Source organism: Amia ocellicauda, chromosome 18 (assembly GCF_036373705.1).
Source record: "Amia ocellicauda isolate fAmiCal2 chromosome 18, fAmiCal2.hap1, whole genome shotgun sequence".
NCBI classification, from domain to species: Eukaryota; Metazoa; Chordata; class Actinopteri; order Amiiformes; family Amiidae; genus Amia; species Amia ocellicauda.
In genome coordinates this window covers 27,954,176-27,974,011 of record NC_089867.1, presented here as the reverse complement: position 1 = coordinate 27,974,011, position 19,836 = coordinate 27,954,176, and the positions used below count along the sequence as shown (strand labels likewise).

At 42.4% G+C, this 19,836-nt stretch overlaps 1 protein-coding gene across 1 annotated transcript in view; it reads right to left on the bottom strand.

Annotated features, from left to right (window-relative positions):
- Window positions 1-19,836, bottom strand: part of acap2b (ArfGAP with coiled-coil, ankyrin repeat and PH domains 2b) — a 74,089-nt gene that overhangs the window by 12,290 nt on the left and 41,963 nt on the right. The window contains exons 2-4 of the mRNA XM_066690666.1: window positions 16,606-16,663; window positions 11,270-11,389; window positions 10,257-10,310 (exon numbers count right to left, since the gene is read on the bottom strand). Of these exons, the coding sequence (XP_066546763.1) occupies window positions 10,257-10,310; window positions 11,270-11,389; window positions 16,606-16,663 (232 nt within the window). The remainder of the gene's footprint in view (window positions 1-10,256; window positions 10,311-11,269; window positions 11,390-16,605; window positions 16,664-19,836) is intronic.

Genomic DNA, 19,836 nt, shown 5'->3' with positions numbered 1-19,836 from the left:
CACAGGTTCCTCTCAGCTTGAGCAGAGAAGGTGCATCGAGATGATATTACAGTCATGAGTGAAATTGAAAGTGAGAAATGAAAGCAGTCTGCTGCGGAGATCAATGTTACCCAGAAGAGGGCAGTGCAGTCCTGGGTTCCACAGTCTGATCTCCACAGAAATCAATTATCGAAAATGTCATGTTTTAACCCCCACCCCCACAAACACTCCTGCTGCCTGACTCTCCTCTCACTATAATGAATCATTTCTTCGGCTAGGAATTTTTATAATGCGATTGGATGTCCGATACCACAACTGCAATAAACAGTTCAATTCTAAATATGGAAGAGGCTTTAAAAACTGAGGCCTCTGAAACTACTGACACCTTAATCAGCTCTAATGTAATGTATTTATCAGGGAGGAGTGATAGGTCATTTAACGATGAGGGGATTGCTGTAGTGGAAAGAGTGATACACTATTGTTCTCTGACTGCCTTTATTAGCGGCACTAGGGATGGGAGACAAAACATCTCACACAAACCAGGTTGTTGCTGGAAGTCGAGTTGTTGGGCCAATAGGTGGCACTTTCCCCACCGGACTGTGAATGAATGCCCCTGTTCAGTCCCAGGGGACACAGCTTTCTTATGGATGAGATGTTTGATAGAAAAGACGCAATGTGCTCTTTGATGCAAGTAAAAGTATTAAATCAAAGCACTGGTTGTTGGCGTTTGTGCTTTATTTACACAAAGCGGCGCCACCACGTCAATCGTGAATATTTAAAACATGTTTAGGATCGTACTAAACTCGTGCATTACTCTCCTGTATCACAAGCGTTCGACACATGCCCGATGAATTTTGAAATTCAGCTCAACGAGGCGTCCAGCATCGTGACAGACAGACTGTGGGTTTTCTCCAGCAGTGTACTTTCACGATATAAAAACAAGCCGCATTTCGAGCGTCACAACTGTCAGAGCGGTTAGACAGTCGTCTAACGTTTTGCTTTTACTGTATCAATCAGATTGAGTTTTGCATTTCGACGGCCATCCGATTTTAAACGAACGTCCACATTCCTCGTACGATTGTGATCTAAGGAGACACTGCAGGCTGTGAAAAACAATGTTCCTCCACCTGCAGGTCATTCCTGAGGACAATGCCTTGCGTGATCTGAAGCACTGACATATATTTTTTTTAAGTTAATGACGTCATTTCGACATGAGTAAAAACGGGTGGCAATTGTGAGCTGCCCTCAGTGTGTCCCGACAGTCACAAACACAACACTGCTAGGCTGTGACTTTAATACACAGAGCACTTTGCTGAAGCCAAATTAATTCATATTTTGGAATTGACTGAAGGCATTCAGAACGATGCATTTTTATACAAGTTGAGATGCAGTTTATTGCTCTATAAACCCCATTAAATCCCAAATAAGGCAACTTCTTGGACCTGAACATGGTGTAAAACAACAGTGCACTCTGTAGGAGTCTGCCAGCGCTTGTTCTTCTTCCTCTGTGGCATTAAAATGCCTCGTTGATTAATGAAGTGGAATTCTCCGTCTAGACGAAAATCTGTTTAATGTGATAATAGAGAAATCATAATGAAAGTATCGATCATTTCAGCTAAAATGAAACAGTTTGGCGTTTCCTTTAATTATGACATGATGGCAGAAATGGTGCACTACAACTTTTATTGCAAATATCTTTCCTGAATGTCTTGAAACTTTGGGACTTGTTTAAATTACTTATTTACTTTTTTCCCAGATTAAACATGAGGCGCCATCTTTCTTGTTTAGTTGCTCGAGGCTCATTGATCCCCGGACGTCACCCTGCTGTCTCACACTCTGCTTCAATAATGTGGCCGGCAGCTCATTTCAGACCAGAGCAAACCTTGTGTAAAGAAGTGCTTCCTCACTTCAGCTCAACAATATCCTCTTAATCCCAACAGTGGTCTTGGTCTTGTTTGTCTGTTAATCCTGAATCAGCGCCCTACATTAACTCTTGATTTGCTACCTCAAATGAATCTGAATATTTGTTGAATAAATCAAATTAAACTGTTTACAGAGTTTGTGGCTTGATTGATTTATTTTTGTGTTCTGCTCTTTGAGATATGTTATGAAAGGGGCTTTTGAAATAAATCACATTATTTGACCCAAGACAGCCAGACGCTCAGAGAGATCTATCCTGCCACTCGGCTATCATGTTAGAAAGCGGCTTTGCTTCTACCAAAAACAATGCAAAGGTCTGTGTTTAACTGGTTAACAAACAAACAGACAAAAAACAGTTTTGGGGGAAATCCACAGTTTTATAAGTCTGCGCTTCTAACCATTGTTAATTAAAACAGGTCCAGTGTGTGTGTAGCCCACAAGCTCTGAGTTTTTAAATGTGCTCCAAAGTGCCAGAATGAAAAGCCACCAAAACACACATTTCTGGCCAAAGGGGATAAATTGTGCAGTATCTGACATTCCTCTTATACCTGCAGCGCTATCAAGCGAACAGAAAGACTGCAAGTTCATCAAGTGGTTTGCGACTAATTACTTAAAGATGTGTAAGTGTACTTACTTTTTCTGCCAAGTATGTTTTAATGTTTTTTTATCTTAACTTTCAAAGACGGAACTGAAGAAGCAAATCCATTAAGCCGCTGGAACTTTTACAGTGTGCTCTACCAGAACCATGTCCCCATATTAGCAATAAATATAATGTGTCACTTAGTCAATATGTTTTTTTCCCCAAATAAACTGTCAGAGATTAAGGACTACACTGGGCATCGACAATGGCTGTTTAGATCCGTGTTTCATGTCTAACCCCAGGGTGAGATTTTGTTGGGGAAACGCACAACGATCCCACGGCCAGGACCTGAGCTTGAGCTCTTCCTGTCTGACCATACTGTCTGAGTTAGTGTCTGCACATGATTTTCAGAAGCAGGACTGAGGCTCCGCATTATCGATCTGCAACGATTTGTTTGATTGTAGTTTCTGAGATATAAATAATCATTCACACCATGAACAAGATCTTTTCCTAAAGGCAACACGTCTGGAATACTGTGTAAAGTTCTGGGCTCCACACTTCAAGAAAGATATCGCTGCTCTAGAGGCAGTTCAGAGGAGAGCAACCAGACTTATTCCAGGTCTGAAGGGAATGTCCTACTGAGAGACTGAGGACCTGAACCTGTTCACCCTGGAACAGAGGAGACTACGTGGGGACTTGATCCAAGTCTTCAAAATCATGAAAGGCATCGACCACATCAAACCAGAGGAGCTTTTCCAGATCAGCAGGGACACACGCACCCGGGGACACAAACGGAAATTGGGCTTCAAGGCATTCAAGACAAAACAGGAGTCACTTCTTCACACAAAGAGGCGTCACAATCTGAACAAACTCCCCAGTGATGTGGCTGAAGAGACAATTTGGGAACATTCCAAAACAGACTGGATAGGATCCTTGATCACTTAGTTATTAATGGACACCAAACGAGCACGATGGGGCGAATGGGCTCCTCTTGATTGACACTGTCTTGTGTCAGGATGTTAGTATTTTTTCCACTAGAGTCAAAACAAGGTCCTTTAATGGGATGATAAATAAATTGAAGGGAAAGGCAGGGGGGTGTTAAAATCAATAGTTTGTTGTGCTTCTTGCACCCCGAGGTGTGTGGAAACTAGCAAGAGACACTTTGAGGGTAATTTATAAACCATGCCGTATTTTCCAGAATGCACTGTTTTATTTCTGTGACGTTATTCACCCCCATTGATAAAAGTACCGTGGCGGTCACTTTATACCGGCGTCGTAAAGAAGATGGAAATCTACATCTGTTAAAGAGAGAGAAAGAATGGGGGAAATAAGTGTCCTTGTCAATGATGTAGGTACCATTAAAATAACTGTTTTAGTCTATCAGAATGAATTAGACTACTGACAGAATTACAATTATTTTTTCTAACCGTCACCCACAATGCATGTAAAGTAAACGGATTGATGCACAAAGTAGCCAAACACCAACCACTTCAGAATATTATGATTTAACTCTCCTATGAAGAAGCAGGAAAAACGCTCACCAACACAGTTTCAGTCTTTACTGCCATGAAAAACACATCGTACGTTTTATTAATAGCCCCCCTTGACTTCTGGGGTCTCTCTCAGTCATTTACAGACCCAGATCTCTCGACTGCAATGCCAGCGACAGGATGTTCACACAACCTCACTGTTATTAAGCTACAGGGCTCATTTTATAGTGAGTCGAAAACTGAGCCTGATGGTACATTATTCCCTGTCAGAAACCTGCAGAGAGAAACTGTGATCCCTGCTCTGTGTGGGTCAGCCGTCCCCATGGTCCCTGTAGTTGTGTTCGCTACACACAGCCTCCCCCACCCCCAGCTGATTATCCGAAGGATTACAGTGAAAAGGTGTCGAGGAATTGGATTTTGAAATAAAAACACAGCGAGGCCCTCTGTATTCACCAGTCTTGTAAAATGTCCAACGGAGATTTGGAGAACAGATTTTCTGGTCCTATCTCTTCGTGCGCTGTTTATAAAGCACTGAGGCTTTGCGCTTGTGGATCAGCGCGTGAGAACGCATTTGATTCTCCACGTCTTCAATGTACATGATGAAGTGTTAATCCTGTGCTTGAGAGAAGGACAATCCCTCGGGACGGCCAGCCGGAGCTGTGCAGTGACACTGGGAAAGCCAACTGCACAACGCTGGGTTTTATTTCCATGTTTAAGTATAAACAAATTGCAAATTCCTCAAAGTAGGGCAATATACAAGCAGCTAATGCACACTAATTTAGTATGCAATATAAAGAGTTCGTTCTGTTGCAATCTGGGCCTTGTACTGTGTCTGTACACAGCACCAAAGAAAAGGGCTGAACTGATATGTTTTCAGATCTTTAAAACAAAAAAGGAGAGATGTATTTATTTATTTTTACTTGAAGTTAAAAATTAATATGGACACTGTATATATATATTGTGGCACCGGGAGGGGGTGACCATTGCGCTGGGCTCGTTCAATAGGCGAGGCTCCGGGAAATATATACACTGGGCAAGGGAATATTGAGACTTGAGTTTATTATACTTACAGAACTGTGTGCAAAAAACATAAAAGGAGAGCAAACTTGTTCCAGCTACTACCCTCCTCTCCTTCTTGTGTCCCACATGTAACATTTAACACGACTTGTTCCATTAAGGCAATTATTTCAGTTATGACAGTTTAAATATGATAAAACTCACACAGGGATGTCGGGTGCCTAATCACACTGGGATGTCTGCAGAACTAATCACACGATGCTGTCGTTCTTTTCAGATGTTAACCGATACGTATTCTTCCCTTTCTCATCAGACTGTTTTCAGCCCAGGAACATCATATACATCATATCATTGTGCTTAGCAAGTGTAAAAACATTAAAAACAACAACAGAGAACTGGAAAATTGTTTTTTTAAAGACTGTACTAACATATATGTATAAATATTTGATTTAGTTTGCCACACATTTACTGAAATTAAAGACTGCAGAAACCCTCTGGCACATTAATTCTGGCCCTTTATTCCTCATTCCAGCGTGACAATGCGTTGCTGCTTCCACAAACTCAGATGAGTGATCCCTCTCACATTTAAACGGTCACTCTAATGATATAACTGACTGACAAACGCAGTAGCAGATGGCCGTCGCACTGCATATTTAAGCCCATTTCTAGGCCATCCCGCCCTTGGCTCGGTGCGCTGAAGGCAGGCACAGTTAATGTTTTGGCACGCGTGACCGGAGAGGGCAACGGCGGTTACACAGTCCCTGAGTGTGCAGATCCCCGGCACACGCACGATGGACGCACGCACGAATGGATTCATTCATTCATTTCAGCTCATTCTGAACATGCCTGCCACAAAGTTGAACATTATATTATAAATCCCTAAATAACGACACATTGTTCTGAAAGAGTTTCTGTTTCTAAATGTGAACCTCAAGGAGAGATATGACACATCACAACAAGAGTTCAGAGCTTTTTTTTGTTTTTGTTTTTTTAAGTGTTGTGACAAGATGTTTTCACTTTGTCAAATATAGTAGTTTGCCAACCTTTCCTAAATATGCATCACTGCTGTAATTACACAATTCCGGACAATACAAGATCCTGGCCTTGGAGCTTCGGCTGTAATTTCACAGGCCACACTGCTGATCCTGCCACTGGTATGTGGCTGAAGTTGTCAGTCTGCCAGGAAAAAAAAAATCTGTCTCATATACACACTAGGAATTGTTGAGAAAAACAGCCAACCTTGCTAACCGAGCTAAGAAAAGATGCAGAAGCATGATCTCTCAATTCTGATGACTATGTACAGTATTGGCCTTTGCAGAAGAATGTGCAACATGTTTTGCTTCCACTTTTCTGCATATTGTCCAGGTGTTCCCATGACTTCCAGTAAAAACACACTGTTCATGTGCTGGGTTCCTAATCCGTTTCTAGAGCGTCAGCAGTCAAGGCGCTGTTGTCTAACAATCCCACACTGGACCCTGTCCTGACTGCTGGCCTTCAGCGCTCTTGTTGGTTAGGGAACGCAATGGGATATAAGGCAGCAGAGAAGAGTCAATCAACAATATGTCATTCAGAACACAGAGATGAAAGTGTTTTTTTCACCCGTTTTGTTTTTGGTTTATTTTTTGAAGGGCAAATTGACTGCTTGGGTTAGATGATGTGAAGCTGGTGGCTGATTAAAACCCGAATATGCTTCCTTCCATCAGTGTGAAGTCTGCTGATCACCAAGAGCAACAAAGATCAAAGATGTACAGAACAGAGCGCAGCGACCTGCACGTGACACATCTTTTAAATCCATTGAGGTCGTTATACTAGACTGGGTGAAGAATCATCAAGCTATCCAAGTCCCTACAGCACTCTTTACACAGAAACAGAAGAATTTACAAGCTGCCACAGACAGACACAGGACAGTAGAGGTGAGAGGCAGCCATCTTGTTGTGTTCCTACTTTCAGATAGTCTTAGCATTCCTGATTTTGTTTTAACTGCCTTAATTGAAGTTAATCTTGTCTGTAGTTTGCCTTAATTTAAGTCAATTCATTGCAGCTGCTGAGTTGGTGAAAGTAAACAGGTTGAATGAAAGGTGATTTAGTCAAGGACTAGCAGGAATTCAGTTAAGTGGGTTGTGCCACGTGGATCCACTTGGAGCCAGATAGGTGTGAATTGAGGGCAGGTAGACAAAAGCAAGCAAGTTGACCAGGGGACAGAAACCAAGAGCCCAGAATAAATAAAAATACAAAATAAAATATGTTCTAATGACTATGTACAGATTTCCTAAATTTTTCCTCTGTATTTCATCAACCTAAAGGACAAGAAACACAGCTATAGGTTCAGATGATATCGAAACCCCTTGTGTCAATGAGATTGGCTGAAAGATTAATATGAATCAACACAGGTGTACTTCTGTGAACGAGAAAAACAGAAACTCCCTTCTCTATTCCTCCCAACCCTGTCTGCCAAACACCCAATTACAGTAATGAAAGCCTGCAGGATATGGTAGGTGTGCAATAGGTGTTAATCCGTCGATCCCTGTGTCGGCTGCTGTCCTTGAACAACAGGGTTTGAATGCAGAGCCAAAAACAAAGCGACTCAAGAGATGGCATTTCCTATAGCACAGTAAAATACTGTGAGAGCGGGGGGGGGTGCTGATGGTAAAATAGCGTGAGAGCGGGGGGGGGTAATGTTCAAATACCGAGAGACCGGAAGGGGGGGATTTAGGTAAAAGATTGCGCGCACCACAGTTGTCCTAGAGATTAGCAGGAGTGACTAGTCTGGGACACCGGTATCCTACCTGAGCTATTCCACACAGAGGGGCTTTAATTTTCAATTGGTTCTTTTTAATTTTACTGTCAAGAAGAAAGTGGCAGATACAAAGAAACTGGGGCATTTCATGGTGTTTCTACCTCACAATCAAAACTTCACACCAAAACCACTGCGGCTGTGACAGAAGGCGACAATCAGTTGAAAATGGGTCTGTACAGAACTTGGGCATCCACATGCTGATGGACTGATCATCAAATCACTAATTCAAGGGCCTCCGATGCAGAACATACATTGCAAAAGCTGGGTTTCATATGTATACTTTCACACACTACTGCCCGTTTCTCTTCACAAGTTACACAACACGGTTCACACATGCTTAACCTTAGTCCGCAACAGAAGCAAACAATGTGAGTGGCAGTTAGATTTACATAATTTGAACCAATTACCTATTTTTACGGGTCTAAATGTAAACATATACAATTTCCTCCCCCCGGGCAGCAGTCCAGCAGCTTCTATTGGTATTTCACAAGTAATTAAATATTGAAACACATGTACAAAAATGCTGAATTTCTCTTCAAAGGCAGAATTGGGAATACGTAGTTTATGGGGAATTTCCGCCATCTTTACGGACGGGATCTGGACTCCTGTGTTTAATGTCCAAACTGAATTACCCTCAGAATTGAATTTCAAACCCATATCGAAGGAAGGTGCAGTGATACAGTGTCGGCTGCATGAGGTGAACCAAAGAGAGCATGAAGTTTACAGAGCGCTGAACCGAACAGCAAAACAATCTAATAAAACACGAATCGATGGAGGCCGGCAGAGGTGAATAAATTGTTCATCCCCAACACAGTGTCAAACGCAATATAGAAACATGAGTGTGGGAGCCGTCCTCGTCTGACCTGCGCGTCTTAAATCACTGCTTTTGCCATATTGAGCGCAGCGGAGCATGCAGCCCCGCGCTTCCCTGTGGGTCACTGCCTCGAAACACAGCAGAACATACGGACGAGGGCAGTCTTATCAGTTGAGCACCTCCGGATCTATCTGGCCACACAAGCGGTGTGAATCTTCCTCAGTGTGCGATGGGAGACGGCTCGAGGGTTATTCAGGGTTGATACATATCTGGATAATCTATCATTAAATACTAAAAAGTAGGATGTTTGTTTATCTTTGCTGCCAAGCGCTGGTCTGTGCCCCACGCAGTTAACTCAGCAGGCTTTTAGAGAGTTATGTAATGTATCGACGAGTGTAATGACTTGCGGGGGTGGGGGGAGGTTGAGAGGCCAAGAACATGCTGGAAATTAAGTTGGACGTCAAAATGCAAAACAGAACATAAGCGAGGTTTGTGGCGCATATTCCTGGAACTGGCAGAATAACGGCTTGGTGTTTGTCGTGTTAATTGCTGGAAAGCAAATACACACACAGACACAAACGCACACACACGCGCACACACAAACATAGGCGATGAGTTCAGGGATGGCAAGGTAATGTTGTCTACAGTGGGAATGAAGGTTCAGAGGGACCAAGAGCGAAAAGGCAAAAATAAAATAGTCAAAATAAAACAGAACTGGTATTTGGAGAGGCTGTGTGGGCCCGTGCCAGATGCCATTAGTGCCGTCGGTGATTTACACTGCACCGCGAGAATGTCACTATCGGGTTGTGGTTTAGTCCCTCTGTCCGTAATGTCATATAAACCCAATGCTGCGACAACATGACAAAAAAAATGATGAGCTAGGTGGGGGCCAGTGCGGGCTGTGCAACAATGGAAATGAATTGAAAGAAAAAAATGCATTTCAGAGGAAGAGGCTTTTTCCAAACGCTGACTGGAAACGCTTGGGGAGTGGATTAGCAGCCCTTAATTCAATCATAAAAAAGCCACACATCCTTTACTGCAGAGCCCAGGAATTTCCTCTCTTACTGAAGACCACGGCGGCCAGCATGGACTCGGACCCCTGCGCCTCTGTTCACCACAGACAAACCCCTTCTCTTTATGCTTCCAAGCATCTTTTCATTCTCCAAACAACCAATTACCAATTACCTGATATCTTTTGAACCCTAGAACAGTCGGTGCTTAATACCAATGTGGCATTGTCTTAATATTACTTCTTTATTATATTTCTTTGAGCATTTTTAAACAAAACTAATGTTAATGATGTTACTGAGTGGCAGTGCATTTATTACCGTCAGTCTGTATTGTATTGACTAACATATGCTATTGAGCCCCTCAGAACCAGTATTTCCTGAGCACGAAGTGATCGTATCACAAAATCAAACTGAACAGTCATTCGAGAGTTCAACAGTCAAACTGTGTTCACCCCATCAACACGGCTTGACAACGTATGTTACATATTAATAATTCTTCGTAGAAAGTGTGTGAAATATACTTCCTCTGATTGTTGAGCTGATTTTGAGTTAACGATAATCACAACCTTTTCAAAACTGGATATCCTGTAATATGACTGAAAACGCTCAGTTCATTCACACTAACATCTCTGTGGATTTTAATTCCTACCATGTGATAGTTGATCATTTCCTGCAGGCTCTCTCCACACTTCTCCAGGCATTCCTGCAGACACAACCACACAGAAAACATTAACAGCAGCATTTACAGCTTTCAAGGCACATGTTCAGTTTACTGCTGACAACACGTTGGGGAAACCTGAAATTTGAGAACATTTTTAAGACTCAAGTCTGCTTTAAGGGAAAAAATATGCATTCTTCTCCAAAAGCATTCAGCACAAGTGGTAATCACAGTAAGTGCATTTCCTCTGCACGGACTGCTGACAGTGACAGTTTAAAACATGCTCTCTACCGTTCTTAACTAATTGACGCAATTGTAAGTGTCGCTGAGGCTGGCAGCTCCAGTGCATCTCATTGTAATAAATGGTGCCCATCACTGGCAGAAACATGCAGAATAAAATATTCATCAACGTCTCTAGAGACATCCGCACAGACAAATTGTTTCCGCAAAACAGTTATTTAAATCACACAACGGTAATAGCTCTGGTTTAGTTTGTCACCTTTGGCTCTTAAACTGCGCGTTCCTTCAGTACATCTAAACCCATAATGCTGCTCTGCGCAGTGTTGCATTGATCTGAGCAGAAACATGATTGCAGACTTGCGTTTCTTCTGTTAAATTAATCTTACATCACCTCATACAGTGAGGAAAAAAGTATTTGATCCCCTGCTGATTTTGTACGTTTGCCCACTGACAAAGAAATGATCAGTCTATAATTTTAATGGTAGGTGTATTTTAACAGTGAGAGACAGAACAACAACAAACAAATCCAGAAAAACGCATTTCAAAAAAGTTATAAATTGATTTGCATGTTAAAAATGTTTTTCTGGATTTTGTTGTTATTCTGTCTCTCACTGTTAAAATACACCTACCATTAAAATTATAGACTGATCATTTCTTTGTCAGTGGGCAAACGTACAAAATCAGCAGGGGATCAAATACTTTTTTCCCTCACTGTATATAATGTTTCAGTTACCACAATGAAACACCCTGGCACTGAACCTTACCGAAATCATCTCGTCCTTCTTGCATTGTTGGGACAGGTCTCGCACGCCGTTGACAAAGAGCTTGTTGGCGTTGACATAGGCCTTCCCGGCCTCGATCATGCCACTGCATAGCTTCACGAGCTGCCGAGAAAACAGAGACAAACCATTACACCGGCTCGAGCAACAGATGGTCACCTTGGCCAAGCTGCGTTTTCTCCCAGGAACACATCCCTGAAATCGGTCACAGATAGTAAACCAGTTCACACAGCTCCTCGTGTCTTTTTAGCTCTTCACTTTGAAGCGACACCTCATGGTGTTCAAGAAGCTCACATCGCTGTTTGGAGCTCAAAACAATCTGAAGCACACTTTAAATTTTGGCCCACGATATCACCTCTCAACAGCTTCACAAGCAGAGACCACAGACTGATCTCACCCGCAGCCCTGATGTTTTTACAGACAGACACGGAGGGACGTCTTTTTTTTGCCTGACAGGAGAGTGAGTTAGAAATTAAACACAAAAGAAGGGGAGTAGAACCAGAGACATTTTCACAAAGTATATATTTCACATCAGCATGTATGTTTAAGGTAAATGTCCACTTCTTGACGGTTACAAATGACTGCATCTAATACAGATTGTGATCAGTGCAGATTTACCCCAAACAGCTGGACAGCCGTGTCTGAAACAGCCGAGGACTGAGACCCGGCCAGCAGCAAATCAGAGCTGATTGACACTGGTCAGAGAGCTCCTGGCTGATTGTGAGATAACCCTGACCTTGTCAATATGGGACATCGTAAGGGCTGGGGCTCGCTTCACGTGATGACAGGATGAATTAGCACCCTGACACCAATGGCTGCTCTCCCTCTCCCCCTCTTTCCCCCTCTCTCTCTCATTGGATTTAGCCGCCTTTCATCGGTCCATCTGACAGACCCTTTCCATCCAGCTGCTGGACCCGGTGTCGGTTGACCTCCCCGTTGAACTAATCTCCAAAATCTGTGAAATTCCTGGGAATCCTGAGATCTCCAGCAGTGACAGGGGAAGCCCATCTGTTTCTAATGACGGCAAAAGCTGTCAGGAGCTGGAAAAGCAGGACAAAACTTAAATTCTCTCATACCTTCATTTAATTCGCTGTAACCTCATACCTTGAGGTGGTGTGCTTTACAATGACTGTGTTGTGCATGTGGTGAACATTGAGTGTCAGTGTTTGTTAAACCCTGTAAATCAGCTCAGATGAAGGCATTATCCCGGGGGCCTGCTCAGCCTCCAGTCCATGGCTCTGGTTGTCTGAAGGGGCTTCATGACTCAGTATCACAACATTACAACCAAACACGGACTGCAACGACATCACAGCTTGTCCGGTTACAGCACTGACGAAACAGAGCGTGCCAGGCACACTACACACATTACAGCTCTAAATACCCTCTCAGAGCCACTTCAGGATTAAACATTGGATGACAAACAAGTTCCTTATGTTGAAATCTGATTAAACTGATTTGTTTTGATATTAGGGCCAGCAAAACTTACTGCCAATGCAATACTGTCTGGCCAAACTGACGACTTTAACCTGAGTCATCGGAGCGTAATGGAGGTGTTATCTGCGAACCGGACATACACACATGAAATACACAGACATGCAATACATGCCCGGCACTGAACTGTATCATGTTTGCACTTGTGCAGTAATGCAATCAGTACAAAATTAGCTAACTTTTGTAATGCTTTGTAACACATCTCGTGTCAAATGCCGCCCTGGATAAGGGCATCTGCAACTAAATAAATCAATAAATAAAAACACTTATTGCAGACAGAAACAGTTCAAGGGCACGGCAGCTGGCTCTGTCATTATTGGGCCACGATATAGACAACAGGAAATTATTTAATTCTGTGAGTACAAATCCAAGCAGCTTGTAAATTGCTGTTCCCAATAGTCAGATAAAAATAGGAACTAATCTGGTTACTCATCGCAAGATTGTTTAGTCACTTCCTTATTTTATTTTTAATTCATTATTGGCTGATATTTTAGGGCAGCTGAGAAAAAAAAGTAATGATCAATCTAAGAACCTCAATATTTCAAGGCCTTTATTTCCAGATCCAAAGATAATTTATAGCTCAGGATTCGGGGATTTCCAAACAGTTGCCTTGCAGATACCCTGAGATACATTGTTTATAATAGAAGAACAATAGCATGTTCTTGTTCTCTGGATGGTGTAAATGAAATGCAGTGTCAACGTGCCGTATTTACCTGATCAGCGGTTCACATAAAACAACACTATCAGTACATGCATTAGGATGCAAACACATGCTCTGCAGTCTGTAGAAAATCAAATATCGGGCTGTTGTTCTCCTGCTTCATCTTCTCCTTCTTCTCAGGCTCCTTCAGTCTCCAAAGACCACTGGTTTGTGTCCATTGTTGTCATATTAGTGGTTTAGTAGGCATCACTTATTACACTGTGAAATGTTCTAGGAGTCTGCTGCTCTTCCACACTCTTTGGAAAGACTGTGCAAAGTTGCTGACAGTCTCTATCAGGTAGGTGCTGATACTTGTTGATACTATCCACATGTATAGAAGGGGCTTTGATGTTATCCTCTCATATTTGTCTTCTTGAAAAGTCCTGGCAAGCTTAGGGGGAAGTGGTGCATGAAGCATTAGACAGTCTTGACACAGCAACATCATTAGCAAGACAATCTCTCGCCTAGTTCAGTGGCTCCTACATTGGTTTCTGCAAAGACCTGCTCCTTCAGGTTCAACAGGTGTCTTCATATGGGTGTTAAATGGCTAAATAACATGTTAATCCTAACAAATTAAACCCTTAATTGGTTCAATTGATCAGATTTTCTTGACTGAGGGAACAATGACCTGGCTGTGAGGACGAGGCCGTAGGGACTCCAGCACCAGTGGAATGAGCCCAGGAGCTTCTCCAAAATCACTGTTTGTCAGAAGATATGAGTACGCAAAATGTGTCTGCTAAATTAATAAATAATACTTTTCATAATGATGATGATGATGATGATAAGAAGATGAAGAAGATACCCAGTATGAGAAAGGCCTCTCAGTGGCTCAGTCAGGACAATTGCCTTTCTGTAAGTAACAATGTTGTATTACAAGGGCAGCGTCACAAAGTCCAGGCGGTTTGTAAGCAGAGAGACTTGCCTTCCTGCACTTAGAATGGCTCCGGCTGTGAGGGAAACTTAAGTCTGACGTGCTGTGAATAGCGACTACTTCGTTAGCCACACAGCAACCGCAAACCCGTCTGGCGTGAAGTCATTGTCTGTGTAAAACCACTGCGGTATTGTAGCCGTGTCACTTAGAGCGCAGTGTGTGGCGCGTCTGAAACGCTCATTAAAACACAGCCAGCTAGAACAGAACCACTGCTTCTTCACACCCTCATTGGCTTAAATGCTTTTACCTGTGATGTATATCAAGTTGATTTACATACTTTTTTAGCAGCTTAATATTTGGAGCTGCAACAAAACCATAGTTAGAAGCATTGCCCATGCCTTAATGTGTGGGTGTGCTATGACATGCCAGTCCTTCATTGACTCGGTACATACAGGTGCCAGAAACATACTGAAGCAGCTTTTCTGTAACTTTATATTCCAGCCGAGAGTCCCAGAGCAGAAATAACACAATTGAACTTCATTAGGAGTGAATTAATGGCCGCACTGGCACATGGCATGCTGCTTTCCAGCAATTAAACCGTTTCATTAATGTGTGTTATACCTTCGTGAGGAGAGTAAATTGAGTTGTGTGCGTCTCTGGGGCTGCCCTGACAAAGCGATGAATACATTATATTCATAAACATTTCCCTTTCATTCGGTGTGTTGTTAAAAGAGTTATAATATGCCATTAAAATGAGCTCCAATCCAAGCAGAGCCTTCAGAAACAGCTCCCTCCGAGTCCTAGGGCTTTCATTCTCAGTGAGATCTCGATTAATTAATTCAACGCAGACTTTGCTTAATAAGAACTTTATAAGCATTTATAACAATCATCTCTTACAGTCGACCCTTCCAAGTCACCTGAAACGCTGCTTTGGGTTACTAACGTTTTAACAACTGAAAGCAAAACAGTTTGATTAAGTATGAGCTGCCTGAGCAGTTATGGTTCGATTAAGTATCTGACAGCTGGAATTAAAGCCCGAATACATAAGAACATAAGAAAGTGTCCAGTCAAGAGGAGCCCATTCGACACATCGTGCTCGTTTGGTGTCCATTAATAACTAAGTGATCAAGGATCTTATCCAGTCTGTTTTTGAATATTCCCAAATTGTCTCTTCAGCCACATCGCTGGGGAGTTTGTTCAGATTGTGACGCCTCTGTGTGTGAAGAAGTGTCTCCTGTTTTCGGTCTTAAATGCCTTGAAGCCCAATTTCCATTTGTGTCCCCCGGTGCGTGTGTCCCTGCTGATCTGGAAAAGCTCCTCTGGTTTGATGTGGTCGATGCCTTTCATGATTTTGAAGACTTGGATCAAGTCCCCACATAGTCTCCTCTGTTCCAGGGTGAACAGGTTCAGTTCCTCAGTCTCTCAGTAGGACATTCCCTTCAGACCTGGAATAAGTCTGGTTGCTCTCCTCTGAACTGCCTCTAGAGCAGCGATATCTTTCTTGAAGTGTGGAGCCCAGAACTGTCCACAGTATCCAGATGAGCTCTAACTAGTGCATTGTACAGTCTGAACATCACTGCCCTTGTTCTCAATTCTACACTTTTGACAATATACCCTAGCATTGTGTTTGCCTTTTTCATTGCTTCCCCACATTGTTTGGATGGAGAAAGTGAGGAGTCCACATAGACTCCTAGGTCTTTCTCATGTGTTAATTCATCTAGTTCTGTTCCTCCCATAGTGTAATTATAGTGGACATTTTTGTTACCTGCGTGTATTACCTTTATCTTATATTATCTAAGTCCTTTTGAATAGCCTGTGCTGCCGAGATTTTAGGAAACTTTTTAGTTCCCTTTCCATAAAACCTCCCCTTATTCAAAACAACACTTTTAGGTTTTAAATGGTTTTCCGTTTCCTCTGCCGACTCATCCGGCAAAGCAATTCAGTTTGTTCAGACTGAAATAACAGATGTAGTGTTAAGCCTCTAGCGTGTTAAGCATAATATATGCTTATGTCCTTTTTAAGTCCTGTGTAAGTATAATGTATTATTTCTAGGTTCACATCAAATGCATTAAAAGTCGCATTTGTTCTGAAACAGATTACTTCCCTCGCACCAAATACGTTTTCTCAAACCCAGGTCAAATTTAGTCATAGGCTGCTGTGTGTGTGAAAATTAGGTAAATTGAAAGCTCAGGTGTTTCTCAAACCACAGCAAATTGCACATGGACCACTGTGACCACAGGGGGGGAAGGTCGGTCTTACCTTGTCTAATTTTGCTTCAATTTCCACCACATCAGTTTCCACTTCATCTATTGTTGCCCTGCAGAAAGAGAGACAATGTCTTATTAAGCAGCACTTATTAAGCAGCACATGCTAAAGTATTGTCAGAATCATGTGACACACAGACTTGGTATTGAAGTCTTTATTTCCCACAATTCCCTATTCATACAAGGAAAGTCTATATTAAAGTATCACTGTTGGCCATTGCAGCACTCACAGTTGCCTGACAGACCTTCACAGTAACATTGCAGTTGGTGAAGGAAGATGATTTAACTTCGGACCAATGCTTAGCAGAACAGCGTCTTTGAGTCAGCTTACCAATAACTGAATACGTTTGCATATTCAAAACCATCTCAACAGATGGTACCGATTGTCTTTAGTCACGACACAGTTAAAGAACGACCTCAGAAGAAGGGTTTTCTCTTCATATCCTCGATTTGATATCACCACACCCACGGGATCATCACAGTGATGTCTAACTGCCATTCCTGTTGTTCAGTGCGTTAGCAATCGAGCGCAGAGCATTACTGAGAGTCCACATGTCTCTCCTCGGCCTCGACGCATTAGATCTGAACATCGTCACCATATTCTCTATTTCATTTAAATATATTCATACACTGGTACATATGGTCAATTACTGATTAAATATTAAGTCTCACGGAAATATTTTTTGATTGTAAGCAAATAAAGGTTTGTCTCCCTGCATGATCAGGCCTTTTCATTTTCTCATGAAACGTGGCTGACATTTCTGTTGTGGCTTAGAAAGATACACTCATACACGAGAAAAATTACACTTCTAACGTCTAACTTTCCCATCTTAAATACCATCCAAAGATCATGTTTTGGACTCTGGACTGCATTATTTCTGCGCTCAAAACCAAAAAACATGAACGAAACACAGAACACAGTCATTCGGTGATTCTGGAATTCTCTCCTCCGTGCCTAATACTGGTTTGCAGCAGACGCAGCAGTAACAGGTGTCCAGGGTCAGATGGAGTTGAGAACATGATGCTCAAGAGCCCAACCATTCCTGTGAGCCGACTGAAACAATAATCATTGCCCCCTCCCGCCCGAGGCTCGTTCAATCAGCTGTCAGAGGCTCTGCAGCCATTCTGAGCTGCAGATTCCCGCCTCCCCCCATCCCTCCCTCTCTCCTGCTCTCCATCTTTGCTTGCTGAGCTCCTGCTAATTGGATGAACCTGGTTCTCTGGTTCGGGCAGATGAATGAAAGCAGGGGCTTTTCCTCATCTCTGGCACACAAACCTCTACCCCTTGGAATACTTCAATGCATTTATTCAAATTAAGAAAAAGTTTCCTTTTCCTTTCCCAAGCAGTTATCTTCTCATGTTGGGTCTTAGTGAACGCCAGATCCACATCGGGGGTCTCCAACCCACTTCCTGGAGTAAATATATTCTATGGATCACAAACACATTCATAAATCAGGAAATTCAAACAGAACGACGGTTCAAACAGAACTTCTACTCAAGAAGATTACAACACATAGTGTTGACCTCTCTCATTCGTAAGATTCTCAATACCTACACTCACATCTTGGTGGGTTTCTTCAAGTACTTGACACCAGATTGAGCCCACTATTTTTCACTCTTGAGTCAGAACACCGGGCTTCCTGACCTGGGTGAAGTTTCTGATTAAAGCCACATTTTCATCAGTAGATGTCAACTGGATGAGTCACAGTATACCCATGACTACAGACAGTCCAGGAGGTCAAACTATAGCCGCTCAGTCTCTCCTTCAGACATCTGGGCTCAGCTTTTATGAAATGTTAATTGCTTTTTTATGAAACATGCATGAGAGAAATCCAACGGCCTGCCTGCAAAAACCCTGGCGTTTTTTAATTCCCTCGTTTTGGAGGCTCATGCGGTACACTTGTGAACTGAAGAGCAAGACCTCCATTGTGTTCTCTAGATCAGTTTAACTGGTTTAAACATGGGTCTGTGGTATCAGAGGGCCATAGAAACTGGCTTTATCTTAAAGCATTGAAAGAATCCTAGAGCATGACTATGACCTCAAGTGCAGACACAACCATTACAATTACAGACTTCTACAAAAATACATACTCTTCATTATTGTTGTTGCTGAAGTTGAAGGACTTTTGAACAAATATTTAAACCATTGTTGCCCTTCAGGAAGAGCGAGTTTAGATAGACCCACAATGACAGGCAGATGTTTACATTCATACTGTCCCTCTAGAATTCAGATTTCTGGAACATGATGGAATCATTAACTCATTTCTGAATCCTGACAGGTAAGCAGTATGTAATATGACATTAATATGTTCATATGAACAATCTACAGGACCCATATATGTCTGGAACTGCTGACTTTAGGAAAGCTCTCCTGTAATCGAGTGCAAAGCTGTCCTCGGCAGTGTGTGTGCATGCTGTTAGCTCAGGCAATGGGAACTGGAGAGGAATTATGCAAAAGAGCCACAAAAAACAAATAAAGCAGTTGGCTTGCAGAGTGTTTTCATTAACCCTATAAAACCTGAGCTGAAGCAGTGGACATTCAGCAGCTGGTAAATTCAGTCTTGTGTCTGTTGCGCCCTTCTTCTGTACATTAATCATCCGTCCATTTTCTTCAGACGAAAGGTATTTTACCATTTGCCCCTCATAAAAGCCTTCATTGAAGTTATTTACCCACAATTTTTATTCACCATCTAAGCACCAATCTTCAAAGCCAGCAATAGTAGATTTTAAGAGCTTCTTTACTGGCTACAATGTGGCCAAGTGGGATTTCAGGTTAAACCACATTCTTGGAAGCCTGTTATTTCAGCATCTTTATCAAAACTCAAACCCTACTTTACAAGATGTTAATTTAAAACAAGCGAAATGTGACAAAGCCTCTGGGAGATTCAACTGCAATAAGAAGATGCTGTCAGTGTGTTTTGAAAGATGTAAACATTTTAAATTTAATTCCAGGATGAAATCTTATAAAGAAATGCCCAAAGTAACACTATGGTCCTAACAAAAGCCCCATTCACACTGAAATGCCGTCAAATTGCCGGCAACGTTTGCCTGCCTTTTTCCCGTTGCCCCCTATTCACACTGGTTTTGAATGCCTGAAAATTGCCGGCAAGGACACATTCACACAGAACACAGAGACTGGGAAAGAGCGCTTTGGCCATGAGTTCGAGCCTCTACAGAAGCCCGTGGATCCGGAGAGCAGACCCGGACCGACACTCTGGACATGTTT